The sequence below is a fragment of the Phytophthora ramorum genome (genome assembly GCF_020800215.1).
Source record: "Phytophthora ramorum isolate Pr-102 chromosome Unknown Phyram_PR-102_s0003, whole genome shotgun sequence".
NCBI lineage: Eukaryota > Oomycota > Peronosporomycetes > Peronosporales > Peronosporaceae > Phytophthora > Phytophthora ramorum.
In genome coordinates, this window is record NW_027150649.1 from 1450136 (window position 1) to 1468835 (window position 18700).

Consider the following 18700-nt stretch of genomic DNA (forward strand, 5'->3'; position numbering starts at 1 on the left):
GGACATGGAGTCGTGCGTAATCGTACTGTCAACGCTCTCATGCTCACGACATCGCTGGACGGAGACCTGGTCTTCATCAGTGTTGTAAACACGCTCATCTTGCTTGGCTATCTCTTATCATGAACCGCCTTCGGCTGAATGTGCGATTACTACTCGTTCCGATAGGCGTACCTCATTGCGACCTTCATTTGTCTCGTGAACAACATCATTTATCTCGTCGCCGACTCACACATGGCCGGCAGCTTGACGACACTGGCGGCTAGTCGCTTCATCAGCGGCAACTGCAATATCTGCCTTGCGACGTTTTTACTATGACGACGGTCAATCAGCACCTGCCCTACCTGACGATCATGGTCGGTGTCGTGATTCTCGGCCACGCTCTGACACACAGTCTAGGTGGGCTCGTAGCGGACACCGATTGCTATTCTACGGAGTACATTTCAACTGGTCCACGTCGCCGGGTATGAATTTGGTCTTTCTGAACTCGTTGACTGTCTTCGGCATTTTGTCAGTGTACGACGACAGCATAACAATGCCCGATAGGAACCCTGACATGGCGGTGATAAAAATACTGAGCAACCCGACGCTGTTTCCGACCGGCATCCGATACATCGCCCCCGTGTCGCCCTTCATCCACAAAGCTCTTGCAGAGTAGCTTTTTGGGCCTGAAACCCTTCCAGCTTATCTTCCTGAGGGGAACTATGGTCGTACTAGCTAGGAAACTCATGGATAACCGGCGTTGGGATTTCCTAAAAGTCGCTGTTGTTGTCTCTTCTTAATTGCTCATGCTGGAATCAACCGCCGCAAACCCCGGGTCCATTTCTTCATGTTGAAACACCTCGTCGATATACTCCGCCCACAGCGACCAAGTACTTGTGTCACTGACACCATCCCCAGGATATTTACATCACCGTTTTCGCCTGCATTCGCAACCAATGCTACTGAGATCTTTGCGGCGAAGGGGTAAATATAGTGTTACGTCCTTCTCGCAGAATTCCTCGCCCCACTGGCAAAATGAACACCGTTTTCTTCGCGTTTTGAGCCGAGTTCATCAAGGACCGCTGATGAACACGTTTGGAAATGGTGTGAACATCAAGTGTCTTACTTGACTACATTCGATTGGCAGTGCTGTGTGAATGAGCCCACACTCATTAAAAAAACCCGTTCACAGGTTGCAGTGTTGATTGCAATAGACAACACCGCAATCACAAGCTTTAGGGGCATATTCTCTGGCTCGTCTTTTTCAACGCAACGCCGATTTTCCCACGGCGAACCATTAAACTCGCTAGCCCTAGTTTAGTAAGCGTGCCTTTCATCCCCTTGAGCATATCCATTCGTATGAGATGCCAACCTCTTCTGTAAAGAATAGCCTGCACTAATGGTATACCGCAATTTGGAAGCCGACCAATGCCAGGAACCTTTGTGGTTCGCAAGCTGCGAGTGTGTTCAGCATACACAGGATGCAACGTATATCCAAAAATGCCCACCGTTGCTTCACACAGTATCACGGCAAATAGTGTGGCCCCGAAGTCCGAGAAACATTTCACGATAACGGAAAATGCCAATTTAGTGCGCGGAATCTATTTGTTTCAGATCGTCCAATCATTGCTCGTTATTTTGTTTTATCGCATCTCTATAGGTTATCTAGTGTTTAGCTAGTTGCTATATCAATACAAAAAAACATCGCGCACTAATTAGATTCCGCGAACTCAATTGGCGTTTTCCGTTCGGACACAATTATATCATCAACAGTGCCTTCATCACACTGAAGCCTGCCTGTATGATGCATATGATAGCGGTGCAACAGTATCTTCTGTCCTTTTAAGCTCGTTCAAGAAGTCTTCAGCTTGAGCATTTTCCGTCGCAAGGGTTGCTTGAAATGGAACAGGCAGCCCACAATTCTAGAATCTTGCAACTGGTTCTTGACTGCTTGATCACGTCAAACTCGAAATCACAGACGATGGGATTGGACTACGTTTTAGACGCAACCCAGATGTAGTGCAGGAGGTGCTCATAAATTTGAGTCGTTTTTCCACATGTCAGTAGATATCACACCGGTGTGTGTGTGTGATAGATTTCGGACATGGGGGCATACCTCATTACAATTACCAATTGGTAGAACTGAGTTGGTAACACATCGGTAGGTCGCGTCAATAAAAATGGATCATTGACGCTGCTTCATCCGGTCTATCAGCTGTGGATGGCCTCACCAATCACCAGAAAGATTCTATCGGAATCGCGGCCACTATCATCCTCAGGGCTGCGATCAGCATGTGATGTACCACTACGAGCACTGTTATCACATTCAATATCACCGCTAGTAGCATCTAATGCACCAGAATCACCAGAATTTTCACCTAAACGACGATCATTACCGCCACTTGCAGTCTCGCGACCACCTCGATTACCAGCGTTAGCTGGAGTTTCTTCGACTTCCCTACTGCTGTCATAAAAAAAACGGCCGATGAATCGCCTTACCCACGTTTTATGGCTATGGGGATTTGGATAATCCTTCACAAATTCATGGACGGTTTGACAAAAGAAAACCTAGTCCGAAACAGTACATTAGCGTTCCTCACGCATGTTGACGAAATACTCATACACTCTGTCGTCGTAAGGCCTTTTCTTGCGGACTCAACCAGATCTTTTTATCGTTTGCGGTGTGTGCCTTCTAGTTGGTCCAGCTTTGCCCAGTACTTTGCTTTCTAGCCCCGAAGTGTTGATTCTTTCACCTTCAATTCTCGTGCTGCTTCGGTGATGCCCCATTCACGATGCGCTTTCCAGCTCCTCACCAGCTCGATCTTCTGCTTTTCGGTCCGCTGTACACACACGCGCCATGGTATCTAAATCGCACGATTGCTCCAAATCCATGGGTGTGTGTGTGTGGAGCAGAAAGCCATTCGTTTTATGAACCATACATAATTTGAACTAAACCGCACTTAAATCGCGAGTTAAGATGACTCTGGCAAGGACTCACTTTTATTCATGGGAATATGCTAATAAACTTGATTGTATCGAATATCTGTATGTCTAAATATAAAGCTATCACCATCCAATCCGGATATTGCTTACGCGCTCAACGCTTTAAACGCGTCATCACCGAGGTATATCACACGAACGACTGATCTCTCTTTCGTGGAGAAAACGGCTATCCTATTCGTTGTGACGAGAGCCCGTGCTAGTCGTTTTCTTCTTGTGGAGGTGGAATTGACGCGGAAGACGTTGATAATGGTACACAAATCGAGTAGTCCTCAGCTATCGTTTCAAAAATTGGCTTTGTATCCACTGTGAGTACAAGTATGTAGTAAAGCCATTCAATGTTCCGTCTCGCTGCCACTCGTGGCACACTCGATACTACTCCGACAGAAAGTGCTCATGGTTGAGCGTGAAATGCATATCTAGAATGCCTCAATAAAAGTATGTCTTCATCATTCCCCACAAAAGGGAAACCGTCGTCATCCTTTCGATTTCCAATGATGAAAGCTGTAATGGGTCTGCTTAGACCCATTACTTAAGCTTACACGTGTGCGCACGCGTATGAGGAAGCGTAGGAGTATTTAACTTAAGTTCAGTATACTTGTATCCGCAAGTATACTTAAACTAAGACAAAGGGACCGAACGATAGCTTTGGTGCTAAATGAGGACTGTATTGATTGTAAATGGGGTTTCCTCCTAAAATTGATATTTCTAATGAGAGGTTCTGCCATTGGATGGCTGGCAGAACCCCTATCTATTGAATGACTCTCATTGGTAGAAAGGTGTTACTTTCTACCAGTCATATGCTTTGGGCTATGAATGTGGACCACCTTGTGGAGTGGTCAACCTGAATGTATCCCTTAGTGCATGTTGCACTAAGGTAGGAGGTGAACCGAATGTGTAGCCCCGCTACATGGGGGGGGGAAGACGCCCCGGGTTTGGTCAACCAAACCTTGAGTCTCGCTTGGAGGCTGTTGAGCGTCTCCAAGCGTCGCAGTTCGCTGCTCTGCGTCAGGAGCTGAGCTTGTTGAAGGCTCAGCTCGCGGAGGTTGCGCAGACGACCTCGAACGTAAAGGTCGAGGTCGGGACGAGGCTCTCTTCCGCCTTGAAGCGCGTCGCCGCGCTCGAGAGCGCTTTGGCGAGTCACCAGACGTAGGTGACTCGTGCTGCACGTACGGATTCAGTCGCCCAACGTAAAACGTTGGGTGCAAGCGCATGCTGGAGTGTGTACGCGTTGCCATGCTTCGCCAACACGGTGAATGGCCCAATGAAGCGCGGAGCAAGCTTGCTTGCTCCGAAATCGGAAACTGCATGTTTAGCTAGGTTCTGAGTAGCTAACATAATTAATGAACCAACTTTGAATTCATTTGTGTTTCCCCTGCCGGTGTTATCGGCATTCAGCTTCTGTCGATCGACAGAAGCTGCTATTGCATCTTGGACAAACCGAATTACGGCTTGTCGGCGCTGGACAAAGTCCATTGCATCCGAGCTAAACCCCTGGTTCAGTTCGTGCTCCTTGTTCGCAGCAGGCCCGGCCTGCGCGTGTTGTTCGTTGTCGTTTGAAGTGTCTATGCCCGTCGTAGACACTGTCTTGTCGTCGCCATGACTGCGCGCAGTATCGTCACAGCTGATACATTGCTCGTATCAGCGCGATTATCCGGTTGTTTTGAATTAACTGGATACCCTCCCCCACTTAAGGAAGGAGCTACCGCACCGAGTACGCTCGGTACGCGTGGGTGCCTCATGGCATTTACGTAGAACGGTATGTGTCCTGTCGAGACATGCACCGAGTTGTTGATGGCGAACTCCGCCATCGGCAAGCAGTCGCTCCATTGATGGAACGAGTGCGCGTAGCTCTTCATGGTGTCAACCAACACGCGGTTGACACGCTCTGTTTGTCCGTCGGTCTGCGGGTGATCCGCAGTCGACATGGACAACTGCGTCCCAAGAAGTGTAAACACTTCTTGCCAGAATCGCGCTGTAAAGCGCGGATCCCGATCCGATCCGATGTCGAGTGGCATACCATGGTGTCTAAACACCAGGTCAACAAACAGACATGCCGTCTGTTTGGCTGTCACCTCGGCTGGTACTGCAGCAAGATGCACCATCTTGCTGAAGCGGTCAACAAAGACCACAATACCAGTCCTCCGCTTGTTGTCTTGCGGAAGACCAAAAACAAAGTCCATTGAAATGGACTGCCAGCACTCCGACGGAGTCGGTAGTGATTGAAGCGGAGCCTGCGAGTTGGGCGCAGGCTTCACGCGCTGGCATACCTCGCAAGCACGAACGTACTTGCGTACCCATTTGTACTGGTGACTCCAGTAGAAGTCACGCGTGAGAAGCAAGTATGTCTTCTCACGGCCAAGATGTCCCGATGTCGGGGCATCGTGGTACTCGTACGTGATCTTGAGCTTCAGCTCATGATCATCCGGCACGACAATGCGATCTGCGTTGTCGTCGACTGCGCTGTAAAGCAGCAGACCATTGTGTACACGATAACGGTGTACACGAGCACGAAGGTGTTTGGCCAGCTTCTGACGAGACTTGTCAGAAGGTGTGGAGAAATACTCCAACAACTGCTTCGCATCCGCATCATATGCGTATGCGGCCTTCACGTCATCCAACAAGGACGACGAGGGTGTAGTCGTCCTGACGACGCCAACTGCGTTGGCGTCGGCCTCTTGCACCGCATAATCTGGTCGACGCGAAAGCGCGTCAGCCACGACATTCAACCTTCCAGGTTTGTACTCAACCTGGAAGTTGTATTCAGCAAAGAATGACAGCCACCGTGCCATTCTTTGTGATATGTGCGGCGACTTAGTCGCCGTACGCAACGATGCGTGGTCGGTGTAGACCACGAATGGTCTACTCCCAAGTAGATACACTCGAAACTTTGCGAGTGCATATTTCATGGCAAGGAGTTCCTTGTCATGTACCGGGTAATTGCGTTCCGCTGGCTTCAGCTGACGCGATTGGTAGTAAACCACACGATCGACCTTCGTGATCGAGTTGCATCAGTGCGCATCCGATCGCGAAATCGGATGCATCACATACAACGTGGAATGGGCGATCTTGGTCGGCCACCGCCAAGATCGGCGCCTCAGTCAAGCCCTGCTTGACTGCTTCAAAGGCCTGCTGACAATCAGCAGTCCATTCCCATGCAGCTTCTTTCTTCAAGAGCTGCGACAGCGGGCGAATCTTGCCCGCGTAGTTGCTCACGTACTTGCACAAGTACGTGGCGAGTCCAAGGAACTGCCGCAGTTCCTTTATATTTGAAGGCGTAGGCCATTCATTGATCACTCTGACCTTTCCTGGGTCAGTGCGTACGCCGTTCTTCCCTACGAGACACCCAAGTACGGGTATCTCGGTCGGCCCCGAAGATACACTTCTTCAGGTTCGCGTAGAGCTTGTGCTTTCGCATGAGCTCAAGCAACTTGCGGGGATGCTCTGTATGCATCACCACATCCGATCTTCCATTCACAGCCCGGCTACGTCGTCGAAGTAGCTCGGTGCGAAGTCGCGCACCGAGCGCAACAAGTGCGTGACGCACCTGTTGAACGTCGCTGGGGCGTTCTTCAGCCCCTGCGGCATCTCGAGCCACTCCCAGAGCATGCCGCTCGGAGTGCTTACCGCCGTGAGAGGGATATCACTCTCACGCATGAGGATCTGAGAGAACCCGTCTCTCAGATCCAGAGTACTGAAGATAGTACTCGAGGTCATCGAATCGATGATCACATCTTTTCGAGGTATCGGCGTCTGCGCCGGTACCGTCGCATCGTTCAGCTTATTGTACGCATGAACGATGCGCTACCCGCCCTGTGGCTTCTTGACACAGAACGTAGGCGCGCTGTGCGGGGACTTTGATTCCCGCACTTGTCCTGCATTGCGACGACTTTCAAAGAAGTCGTCGATTGCCTTGACTTGCTCACGCGGCAGTGGCCACTGTCGCGTGACGCAGTACTTCGTTCCCGGCACGAGATCAATCTCGTGCTGAACACCCTTGTCCTGCGGTAACTCCGCAGGAATGTCGTCCGGGAGTACATCCTTGTACTCACGCAAGACCTTGTAAAAGGGGCTCGCCTTGAGCGAGTCCCAGCCTTGCTCGTCGAAGCGTTCCTTCTTCGACTTCGCGCTGAGGGCGTCCGCGCCCTCAGAGATGAGCTGATTCAGCTCTTCTGCTTCACACGTCATCCTCTCGACGTCCGAGAGGATGCAGATCTGCTCGATGCGTCCATCGTGCAGGTCGCGAGCGAAACGCTTCCAGCTTGTGACTGGGAGCGACATCAACTCCGACGCTAACGTCGGAGGATTATCCAGCCTAATCTTCTTGTATTGGAGACCAATACTCGTACGCGTCAAGACACTCAGTCGTCTTCAACTCCTGTGTCTGCCCGGCAGACACTGCTTGTAGCGTCTCGGTCCCTGACCGAGACTTGCGCAGCTTTGCTCGCTTGCGCCGTTCGCTCCTCGTGCGGAGCCCGGCTCCGCGAGTTTCTTCTTGTCCAGGCCCGGCCGTGGACAGTTATTCCTTGTATTCGCCGGCGGTTTTTACCCGCGGGCGCACGCGTTCAAGCCCGGCTGCACGCGAGCTCGCAAGCATTTCCGGTGCGGGACGTTTGCAACCGTCCGCACTGCTTGCAGCGTCGGCTCTGGGAGCCGACGCGCCTTCTTTACCTCGACGCCTAACGGCGGAGTGTCTTTCGACAAATTGTGTGTCGACATTACCTGTCGGCACGACCGCGTCGCTTCGAACGCTTCGAGACCCTCTCGAATCCGATCGAATCAGGCTCTGCTGATTCGGTTCACATCTTCTCCCAACGACTCTCGCAGTCGTTGGCGCTCGCTTGGGGTGACCGGAGACAGCCGCATTCCGCGCTGTCTCTAGTGGAGGGCCGCATGCACCACGTGGTGCATGTGCTGCGCCGACAGGGCCATCGCTCTCTGTCGCGCTGCTGCTGCTCCCGAAGCGCACGATCGTGCGCTTCGTCCAGTCGATCACCGGATCATGCCGTGCAAGCCACGGCATGCCCAACACCATATCGAACTTATCGTCCAGTTCTAGGACGATAAGCTCGTCGACGAACTCCTTCTCTTGATAAGAGAAGCGTACGCGTACGATACGCTTCTCGGTTCTAACAACGACACCCGTTGCTAGTCTCACTTCCAATAGACTTCGAGGTGTTTTCACCTCCTCGAAGTCAAGCCTTGGAAGGCTCTGCAGTCGAACAAAGTTGTTCGACGCACCACAGTCCACTAGAGCACGAAGAGACTTCTCTCTCTTCGAGCTTACCTTCAGGATGACAAGGTTCGGCTTGTCATCTTGCTTCTTGCAGTGAGATTGACTCTCACTGGGGGCAGCGATCTTCATTGCAGCGTGTCCGATGTCGACACGCTCGATCGCATCACCAGCAGGGCGCCCCGCGCCTGCTGGTCCCTTTAGTTTTTTGATTGCCCGTGACGATACCCAGTATCGCCACGACGGCTCCTCGCCGCGTGCACAGGTGCTGTGCACTCGCGGGCGTAGTGACCGATGTTTCCGCATCGGAAACAACGCACATTCGTTGATCCACGACGCTGCTGGGAACTAGCAGCGGTCGCACTCGAGAGGTCCATTGGTTCGGGACCTCCCGACGGCCTTACCACCGGTCGTGGCATCAGCCGTGGGGCGTTCACATGCAGTTTAGCCTGCCGCAGGCTAAACTCTTCTTGCATTGCAAGCGCAATTGCAGCCTCGAGAGTATTTGGATACTCTCGGAAGAGATAGGTCTTCACAGGCCCATCTCTAAGGCCCTTCATGAACGTGACGACCTTTGTCGCCTCGTCAATCGGGTTGGTCACGATGTTCGAGACCAAGTACCGTGCCCTTTGGGCGTAAGCATGCACGTCATGCTTGCCCTGTTGCAGATCGAGGAACTCCGCCCTCGATCGGAACTCGTTCTGCGGGGGCTCAAACGCTAGTTTGAGCTCCTCCTTGAAATCCTCGTACGTGCTAAAGCACGTAGGGTCTGTGAGTCGGCGTCCGTACGCCCAACTCCTCGCTCGTCCGCCAAGACATGACATGGCGAACGCAACCTTCGACAACGGGTCGACGATACGTCGAGCCGTAATGGTAGTGTCGACCTCGACAAGCCAACGGAGGAGAGGTTCCCCCTCTCTTCCAACGTAACTTCTTACGTGGAGTTTCAATGACTCCACGCGCGGTGTGGCCGATGGCGACACCGAAGCTCGAGCAGCGGTTTCACGCTGTTCCTTCACGATGAAACCCAGAGCAACACCGTGTTGCTCCGTCGGTGATAGCGTTCGCAGCATCGTTGCTACCGCCGCTTCCCCAATGACTGTTGACAGTCGTTGGAGGGCCTCCCACTCTGGTTTCGACAGGTGGGGGCAGTCTGCACGCGCAACATGCGTTGCAGACGTGTTTGGGCTACCCACGGACATGTTACTGTCCGAGGGCAGGTTCTCAGCCCCGCGTTCGTATTCCATACGAACTTGTTAGTCGGTCGTTGGACGGACTACGAAGTGCTACCAGGTGTAATGGGTCTGCTTAGATCCACTACTTAAGCTTACACGTGTGCGCACGTGTATGAGGAAGCGTAGGAGTATTTAACTTAAGTTCAGTATACTTGTATCCGCAAGTATACTTAAACTAAGACAAAGGGACCGAACGATAGCTTTGGTGCTAAATGAGAACTGTATTGCTTGTAAATGGGGTTTCCTCCTAAAACTGATATTTCTAATGAGAGGTTCTGCCATTGGATGGCTGGCAGAACCCCTATCTATTGAATGACTCTCATTGGTAGAAAGGTGTTACTTTCTACCAGTCATATGCTTTGGGCTATGAATGTGGACCACCCTGTGGAGTGGTCAACCTGAATGTATCCCTTAGTGTATGTTGCACTAAGGTAGGAGGTGAACCGAATGTGTAGCCCCGCTACAAAAGCAGTGTCCAGATCAATAACAGAGACGAGCGCTTTCTACTTCACTAGATGTTTCGCCCTTAAGATTGAGTTTTTCGTTCCCTGTATCCAGCGATTGTATTGCACTCCCTGCACGACTTGAGTACATGTTGAAAAACCCAAGACGGGAGTAGGTATTTCAAGGGCGCGCCGCAAGTTGCTCCAGATAAGTCGGGGTGAAACAGCACTTTCATCCATTCGTTGAATGTATTCACGCATCTCTCGTGTCACCATCGCTGGTGATTTCTGAGAGCACTCTGCGCTCCCACGAAAATGCCATTACAATTACTGTGAATGACCCAGCGCAAATACGTTGAACATTCATGAATTTTCCAGACAACACTGCACTTTTGGGGCTTGGACACTTCTAGGTAGTTCGGGATTCTACATCGTAGGCGACGCTCAACCATCTCGTGGCCTCCAAGACAAATCAAACACCAGCGCGTCCTCACCCAAAAGACAGCAGAGCAGCAGAAGTTTCACTGCGAAACTTCGTGCTAAATTCGGCCAGCTTTGCCCAGTTCTGCTGAGGAGGCGTCGTATGTACCAAGGCGAATGCTTGAAAGAAGATGATGCGCTCTTAAATCGCTCCCGACATAATGTACGCGCCACAGGACGCGCGCTGGAAGTAGACCTTCACCTCAGCAGCTGCCAGCGCTGCACAAGAAAGACATCGAGAACGCGCTCATGTCGGATACTCTGCTTGTCCGTAGGCTACTCGTTCTTGTCGACGAGCGAAATGATGCAGAAGCTGCTGCGCTACTCGATGGTAGATGGGTGGCTGGTGTCAGTAGCCTGAGGACGATACTAGTAATGGTTCCACCGTATCGCGTGTACACGACGGATAATAAAAAGACAAAACAGGTTGCGAGCGACCAGAAATGTTGCTGCTAGCGATCGGTTTCCGACAGTTGAGTCTTTTGGTGGTTGCTGGCGCCCCGAAATGTTCGTTGTTGAGCTAAAGACGATAAACTGGCGAACCGGACTTGTCGCCGTACGGCCTGTGGAAGCCTACCGGGTGCGCTGTCAAGTCAGCGCACGTTGCTTTTGCAAAAAAGGTGAATAATCCCATTGAAGAGGCCAACTCGGTCTTCATCACCAGCGACGATAAAGGTGAAATAGCAAAGCAATCGCCTCGCTTCGAGTGCCAGACCCCACCCCACCCCGAGCAAGATCAGTTTGTACTCACAGGGGGGGGGGGTAATTTGTACTGGCTACGAAAAGTGCAAGGTTTTCTCATAATAAGGTCGAGATTAAATGTTTTAATATTTAATATTTAAAAAGTAGCCGCGTAAGTCTTAGGAGTAAAACTGTACGGTAGCTTAAACTGGGACACGTGCTTCTTCGTGGTAAAAATCGTCTCAGTCCGTCAGTCGAACAAGCGCTTCTTGGGGCGCCATGGTGCACAGCAGCAAGTATGACCTGCTCATCAAACTCCTGCTGATCGGGGACAGCGGTGCGTGTAGTCTCCGCCTCCTGTCGCCCTTCTGCCTGCCTTTAACGACCTTTGTGTTCCTCTTTCTGCCTCAGGCGTGGGGAAGAGCTGCGTGCTCCTGCGCTACTCGGACGACTCGTTCACGACTTCCTTTATCACCACCATCGGGTGCGTCTTGACTGGGAGTTTGTATGCTCCAGTATAGCTGGGGACTGACGTTGTGCTGCAGCATCGACTTTAAGGTGAAGACTATCGACGTGGACGGCAAGCGGATAAAGCTGCAGATCTGGGACACTGCGGGTCAGGAGCGCTTCCGGACGATCACGACGGGTGCGAGCTGGGTCTTACTTGGTATACCTATATTTTATCACGTGTCTGACTGGCGGTGTGGTATGTGGGCAGCGTATTACCGTGGCGCGATGGGAATTCTGCTGGTCTATGATGTGACTGACGACCATTCCTTCCAGAGTGAGTTGGAAGTGCTATTTTATTGTGTCTATGTGGGAACTACAGTAACAGCTTTTGTTTGGTGGATTGTGTTGAAGATCTGACTTTGTGTTGTTTATCTGTGGTGTCGGGCAGATATTCGTAACTGGATGACACAAATTCGACAGAATGCGTCCTCGAATGTGAACAAAATTCTCATCGGAAACAAGTGCGATGTGGATCCGTCGGAGAGAGTACGTTGAAGGCTGTGATGTGATGTATGAATGTGCTGGTTCTGTGACTGATGTGCATTCTGGTGGTGCTGGCTGCTATCAGGCGGTAACGACGAAGCAGGGCCAGGACCTCGCGGACGAGTTCGGAATCAAGTTCTTCGAGACGAGCGCAAAGAGCAACAAGAACATCGACGAGGCCTTCCGCTCGATCGCTGTGGACATCCAGAAGCGGCTGGCGGAGAGCGAGCACGATAGATTAGACGTGGCGAACGGCAGCAAATTCCGCGTGGACGAGTCTCAGGAGCAAGCCAAAGACAGCTGCTGCGCCTAGTTGTCTCTCGGTTGCCCTCCCTCTCGCTGTTGCTTGTCTTTCGGTCTCGTTTATCCCGAGTGAGTGGTTGACACGCCTTACATGAGTCGACACGAAGTAGAGCTCAGCAGCGTGCAGGACGAGCAGCCAGCTACCGGATGCGAATAAGTCTATCATAAATCTCTTGCACTTACATCTTTCAACTGGCAATGAGCAGGATTATCAGGTGATATCTAAAAGTGTAGCCATGTGTCACAGGCCAGTCGTTTTTGGTTGGCTGGCGGTGCATTTGCCAAATTGGCGAGCGGACATGGCGGAGTGCGGCGACATCGTGGACGGCGGCGAGACGTGGGACGACTGGGTGGACGACGGCTCGTCCGCCAGCTTCGACTGCGTGTTCTGCGCCGCCAAGTTCCCGGCGGAGGAGCCACTGCACGCGCATCTGCAGGACTCGCACGCGTTCTCGCTGCGCCGCGAGGTCTCGACGCGCAAACTGGATACGTACGGCACCATCCAGTTCGTCAACTTCCTGCGCTGGAGTACGCTGGACGGCGCCTCCGAGGAGCAGGTGAAGCAGACGCTGGCTACCGAGGGCAGTGCCGCCTTCCAGAAGGACGAGTTCCTCAAGCCCGTGGTGGCCGACGACCCGCTACTCTACTGCCTCGAATGCGACAGCAGCGACGACGAGGACAATGAGGACAATGAGGACGAGGAGCAGAAGACCGACAAGGTGGCTGTCCCCAGTGCTGGAGATGAAGCTAGTGACCTTATTGCCAAGCTGAGACTGGAGAACCAGGAGCTCAAGCAACAGATGACCAAGTACTCGAAACTCGTCCGCGACTTTGTGGTGGATGGCGAAAGCGCCGCGCCCGTTGAGGACGCTGCCGACAATGACACGTACTACTTTGACTCGTACTCGCACGTGGGCATCCACCGCGAGATGATCACGGACAGAATCCGCACGGACGGCTACCGCAACGCCATCATCAACAACCCGGAGGTGTTCAAGGGCAAGGTGGTGCTGGACGTTGGCTGCGGGACGGGCATTCTGAGCATGTTCGCTGCACAGGCCGGCGCTGCTAAGGTAATTGGCATTGACCGCAGCGAAATGGGCGACGTGGCTCGCGAGATCGTGGCGGCCAACGGATTCAGCGACGTCATTACGATTCTCCGCGGCAAGGTGGAGGACATGGAGCTGCCGGTGGACAAGGTGGACATTATCGTCTCGGAGTGGATGGGTTACTGTCTCCTGTACGAATCGATGCTGGACACTGTGCTCTTCGCGCGCGACAAGTGGCTTGCCCCGGGTGGACACCTGTTCCCGGACAAGTGTTCGATGTTCATCCAGGGCATGGAGGACTCGACGAATCGCTTTGCCTTCTGGGACGACGTGTACGGCTTCAATATGCAGCCCATCAAGTCCAAGATCTCCATTCGCGACGCGTTTGTGGAGGACGTTCTGCCGAGCGACATCATCACGAGCCGCGAGTTGCTGCAGAAGATCGACATTGATCTCGTCACGTACGATGAGCTGGACTTCCACTCGACTTTCACGTTGTCTGCAACGAAGGACGCGACAATGCACGGATTCGTGTCCAGCTTCGACATTGGTTTCGAGCGTGACTGCCCGCGTCCTGAGTACTTTACGACGGGAGCCGAGGGCACGCCGACACACTGGCACCAGGTCTTCTTCCACATCCCGAAGCCTTTCACGGTCAAGAAGGGAGACGCCGTTGAAGGCAAGTGGTGGGTGCGGCGAAACGCCGAGAACCCGCGCTTCCTCGACGTTGAGATCCAGTGGAAGCAGACGGCCGAGGGCGAGTTCCTTGTTCAGCGCTATCGCATTCACTAGAGTTTTTAGCGCACAGACGCTGTAACATTTGCTTTGAATTTTTTCAGCTTATTTTTTGTGCTTTGTGCTTTCAGCCACAGCGTAAGCACTTTTTGGTGGAAGAAACCTCTTCCTTTGGCTCTATGAATGCAGCTTGACTTGGCTAATGACGTCCTTCACCAGAACAGACATCGCCTGCACCTTCTCGAATTCCTCGCCAGTGGGCGAGATCATGGCCAAGCACTTGAGCAAGAGGTAGTGAGTGGAAGTGAGCGATGGCGTGAGATCGAGGTTTTCTACCAGGGGGTCTGACACGAGAGGTGGCTGAGCATCATTGATCACCCACGAAAACACGTCCGCACGCAGCATACTCATCACCACAGCGTACTCCGCCTCGGTCTTCATTCGCCGCAGAATAAGCGAAAGTCGAGCTCGGGCAATGGCTCCTAGCTTGAGTACCAGGCGCTCCGGTTTCTGCATCTTCTCGATTGCTAGGTCGGCCCGTTCGTCCCTCCCGGACTGGTACAGGAACAACACGTACTCTTCACGGATTACATCTAATGGCAATCCGAACGCTTCTGTAAGCGCGAACCCCAATGTTTCGTCATGTCGGAGGAGTTCCTTCAAAAACCTGGTGCGATCTCGGTTGATCCATTTTAACTCTTCTTCACTCGGCTGGGCCAGTGCTGGTGTTATTAGGAAGCTGTCGGGGCGGCACAAGCATCGTCCACTGTTCGAGAACAGCTTCACAATCGAGATTGGCGTCACCGCCGTTGCAGCAAAGGAATCGAGCAGCATAATCAAACTAATGTGGTCTGCGATCTGCGACGTCGAGATCATATCGAACTTGAAGCTCTGCAACGTTAACATGAGCGAAGACGTATCATGAGAAGGTGGCCATCGCTGCCTGAAGATCAAGTGAAGATTCTTCACACGACACCGCCACTTGACTGACTGCGTCAAGCTATCCATCTTGAATGCAGTGATACGTAGTACATCGTCATCATCGTCAGATTCAACATCTGCATCACTTGTTTCATCATCGTAGTCCTTTTCAACATCACCATAAGCTGTTTCAGTTGATCGGGTCGCTGAGATAGCCTTTACAGCCGCCGATAACGTGACAAGAAGGCTCCGGATAATACCGAAAAAGCGGCGGGCAACTTGCGGCTGGAGGCCACGTTGCGGCTTCTTACCAGCGGCACTTTCCTCCCAAAATGTGATTAAAGTCACCACGTGCACACGGATGTATCGCTCCCAAATATAAGCCGTCATGGCCGCTTTCACTTGAAACGAATGCACGCAATCAAGCTCGAGCAGCGCATTTTCGAGCTGGCGCATATCTGATCGCTCCGCATTCCAAGCGGTGCAGAGAATTCCTACCCGAAAGCAACATAGAGAATCTTTGTCCAAAAACTGTGGATACGCGCGCAGTACAGCTGCCCAATCCTTCATCTGCGCAGCCTTTCGGCAGTTCTCCATTGTCGCGACCCAGCCATCTGTGCCATCACTGCTCACATTGGCCTCGACACGATCCCCAGGTAGTTGCACTGCAGCATCATCTTCGCCGGCCTCGTGGCCATCATTAATTTGCATGACAGCTAGACTCCGCATAATCTCATCCACGTGCTCAACTGCGTCGACAGATAACCGACCAACTTTCCCAAGACGCAACGACATGTGAACCGTTTTCGCGATGCAATCTTGCAAAATGATCCAGCGTGTCCCGCTACCCGTGCTGCTGTACTTTCCGAACGTGTCTTCTTCAGCATGCTTCGCTGACTGTTTCTCTCCCCACCCACAGTGTTCACTCAGCACGAAAGCATGGAAAAGCTTTGGCGTCTTCCAGCACGAGTTAAAGATTTCTGCCAGCGAGCGGGGACAATCGCGCAAGCGGCGCAGATAACTTTCTGCAGACACAAATGATGCCTCAGCATTGTCTTCCCCCTCTTGCTCTATTGCCGTCTCCACATCTCCGATGACGAAGTACGGGTCTAGCCAACGCTGAAGAGATGAAGACATTGATGGAGGAGGCAGTGCGAGTACTGCACCGAGAGGGAGTGAGAAGTACCACTCAATAAATAGTCTTGTAAGTGTATCTTCCGACAAGAAGATAGCCGAATGTAGTTGTTGCAGCTCCTAACCAAGTCGGAAGCAAGTTAGATGTTTAGTATCAAGCATCGCCGGAATCCAAATGATAAGCATACCTGAACCGCGAAGACACTTGACAGCACTGGTGCGAGAATAAACGTAACGAGGCAGTCTCTATGAGCTGCAGTCGAAAATTTGCGGAAAATCGGAGTCTTCAACACACGAAAACTTTTGCGCAAAAACTCCTCTTTCGTTTCAGCAATCTCAAACAGAGACAGAATATCTCGACGACGGGGTAACTCAGGATCGCTGAACGGCATCGAGAAGAACTCCATGAACTCCCACGCAGTGAGCTGGCTAGCGCTATCGATCGCTTTACGTGTTCGGGCACAGGATTCGTCGTCCAGCGCAAGACCAGCGCGACGAAAAAGTTCCAACCACGGGAAGATTCGCGGTCCTGACTGCTTCTCTTTTGCACCGGAACGAGAAATGATTTCTCTTGTGGAAGTCTGCATCATTGACATAAGCGCACGCTTGCCACGCTCAAACTCCTGTACGTATTAGACACCATTTAGTAAACTTGAACAAAATACAACAGCAGAGCTGCAACACACTTACAGCTCGGAATCCAATAAATGTGGACACGAGGCGGTGTTGCCAAAGCAACTTCCACTGAAGTGATAGTTCTGCTCCAGTCGGTGTTCTGGATGACATCCCATTCTTCAACGCCTGTAAAACGCACGAGTCAGATACTCAATGAAATTCGAAAACAAGCGTGCGTACAGTCTTACCAGCTGTAACTTCTCCAGCGCCTTGAGCAAGAAGTTTGCATTCAGTAATGCCATATCGGCATTAAGCAAAACATCAAGCAGCGTCTGGATCGTTGTTGATGAAGACAGACTGCCGATGTCCTCTAACAACGGGTCTAGTGCATCTTGTTCAAGCGTATGAGTCGCATCGACCCGTTTTTTCTTAACGAACGCTTGAAGACCACCTATCACTTGGTGCAAAAGGAAGTTCTCCTCTTGAAGTTTGTTCTGCGTAAAATACTTCATCAATATCGACGCGTCCGGCAGCCCGGGCTTCAATTCAATCAATTCCGACACAGTGTCGCTCGTCTTAGACAGTACCACGCACTTGGTTCTCCCTGTTGCCGGGTCAAACTGTGTAAAGAGTTTAGCACTGTTGCCCACCGCAAAACTGAACACCCTGGGCCCGTACCGAGCACGCCAAACTTCTACGATACCACGTTGGGCCGAGTAAATGACAAGATAGAGCCCAGGAGGCCGATGGGTTCCTTCAGAGCCTTGCATCCAGCCGCACTGCGCGTTACGATAGCCCTTCCACATCCGAATCACGATCATTCGAGAAGTGTCGACAAGTAGAATTCGGCCAAGCGTGTCCGAAACCGCGGCCAACCTGCCTGTGGGGCTCAAAACTAGAACCCTGCAGCGCCGCCGCTCGTCTTCGTAAATCGAGCGCGTAATGCCAACAGGGGCAGGCACATGCTCAGCAGCAGCGTCGATCGCACCAGCGCCGAGCTGTGCGTACGCCGCCTGTTCATCTCCAGCTGTAAGTCCCCCTGTACCGCGTGTCCAGCCCCAGCTCGTCGCAAAGTTCCACACAGCCCCCGCCGCTCTGGACGCAATGGCAGTCGCAATATGCGCCAAATGGATGATCGAGTTCTGGTCATTGCCCGCCTGATAGAACGCGAGGAAAGGCGCCGAGCCCGCGCTCACGATCGTGTACACACCCAGCCGTGTATGCGACTGGAAGATCGTGGGTCGCACGGGTCCGCACGGGACGGCCGCTACAATGTCCTTCTGGTCCCGTAGAGAATATTTCCTGAACTTGCTGGCCTGTGTCGGGCCGAACACGGCCGCATTCACTTTGTTTAGGATCTCTGAGAGCTGGATGATGGCCACCGTCGAGTCCGCGTAGAGCACCCAGAACTCCCCGTCCGATTCAGGCTCGCCGGCCAGCAGAACGCTCGCTCGGCGGGGCGCCACCACGTTTCGGTTTACGTCCAGCTTGTGCACCGCAGCGCCATGCAGCTTCTGCTCGAACAGGAGCTTCCCCACGCGGTTGAAGACACGCACGACGCCCGACGTGAAGCCCGCGGCGAAGAGCTCGCGGTCTAGCCACTTGACGTCCGCCACGCGCTCATCATCGTCCAGGTGGACACTCTTGCTGTCTACAATAAGGTGCAGAGACGAGGTTTGACCAGCACTCTCCACGTCCTCCTGCACCCCGGCGCTGTAGATCTTGTCCTCGAAGCCCAACAGCAGCGTCAGGTCCTCCGCCACGTCCACGTGGACGCGCACGTCGTCGTACAGCGACACGCAGACGTCCGGTGCCTCGGCCGAGCGCAGTCGCGAGCTGTCCACACGCAGCGCGACGGCAAGCGCGTCCTCCGCGTCGGCCGCCGATGTCGCCATGGGT

General features: G+C 52.7%; 3 protein-coding genes across 3 annotated transcripts; 2 read left to right on the forward strand and 1 right to left on the reverse strand.

The window, feature by feature from the left end:
• Positions 1-11330: 11330 nt before the first annotated feature.
• KRP23_3636 (Ras-related protein RAB1BV) lies at positions 11331-12357 on the forward strand (the record flags this gene model as incomplete). Its single annotated transcript, XM_067888512.1, has 6 exons — positions 11331-11388; positions 11463-11535; positions 11597-11697; positions 11770-11835; positions 11950-12047; positions 12130-12357. 6 exons carry the CDS (start codon positions 11331-11333, stop codon positions 12355-12357), a joined length of 624 nt encoding a protein of 207 aa, XP_067747749.1.
• A 289-nt stretch (positions 12358-12646) lies between these two features.
• KRP23_3637 (Protein arginine N-methyltransferase 3) lies at positions 12647-14188 on the forward strand (the record flags this gene model as incomplete). Its single annotated transcript, XM_067888514.1, has 1 exon — positions 12647-14188. The coding sequence occupies one exon, from the start codon at positions 12647-12649 to the stop codon at positions 14186-14188; it is 1542 nt and encodes a 513-aa protein (XP_067747750.1).
• Positions 14189-14308: 120 nt separating this feature from the next.
• On the reverse strand, positions 14309-18696 carry KRP23_3638 (Rab3 GTPase-activating protein non-catalytic subunit; the record flags this gene model as incomplete). Its single annotated transcript, XM_067888515.1, has 4 exons — positions 14309-16306; positions 16375-16809; positions 16877-16987; positions 17050-18696. The coding sequence occupies 4 exons, from the start codon at positions 18694-18696 to the stop codon at positions 14309-14311; spliced, it is 4191 nt and encodes a 1396-aa protein (XP_067747751.1).
• Between the last annotated feature and the right edge of the window lie 4 nt (positions 18697-18700).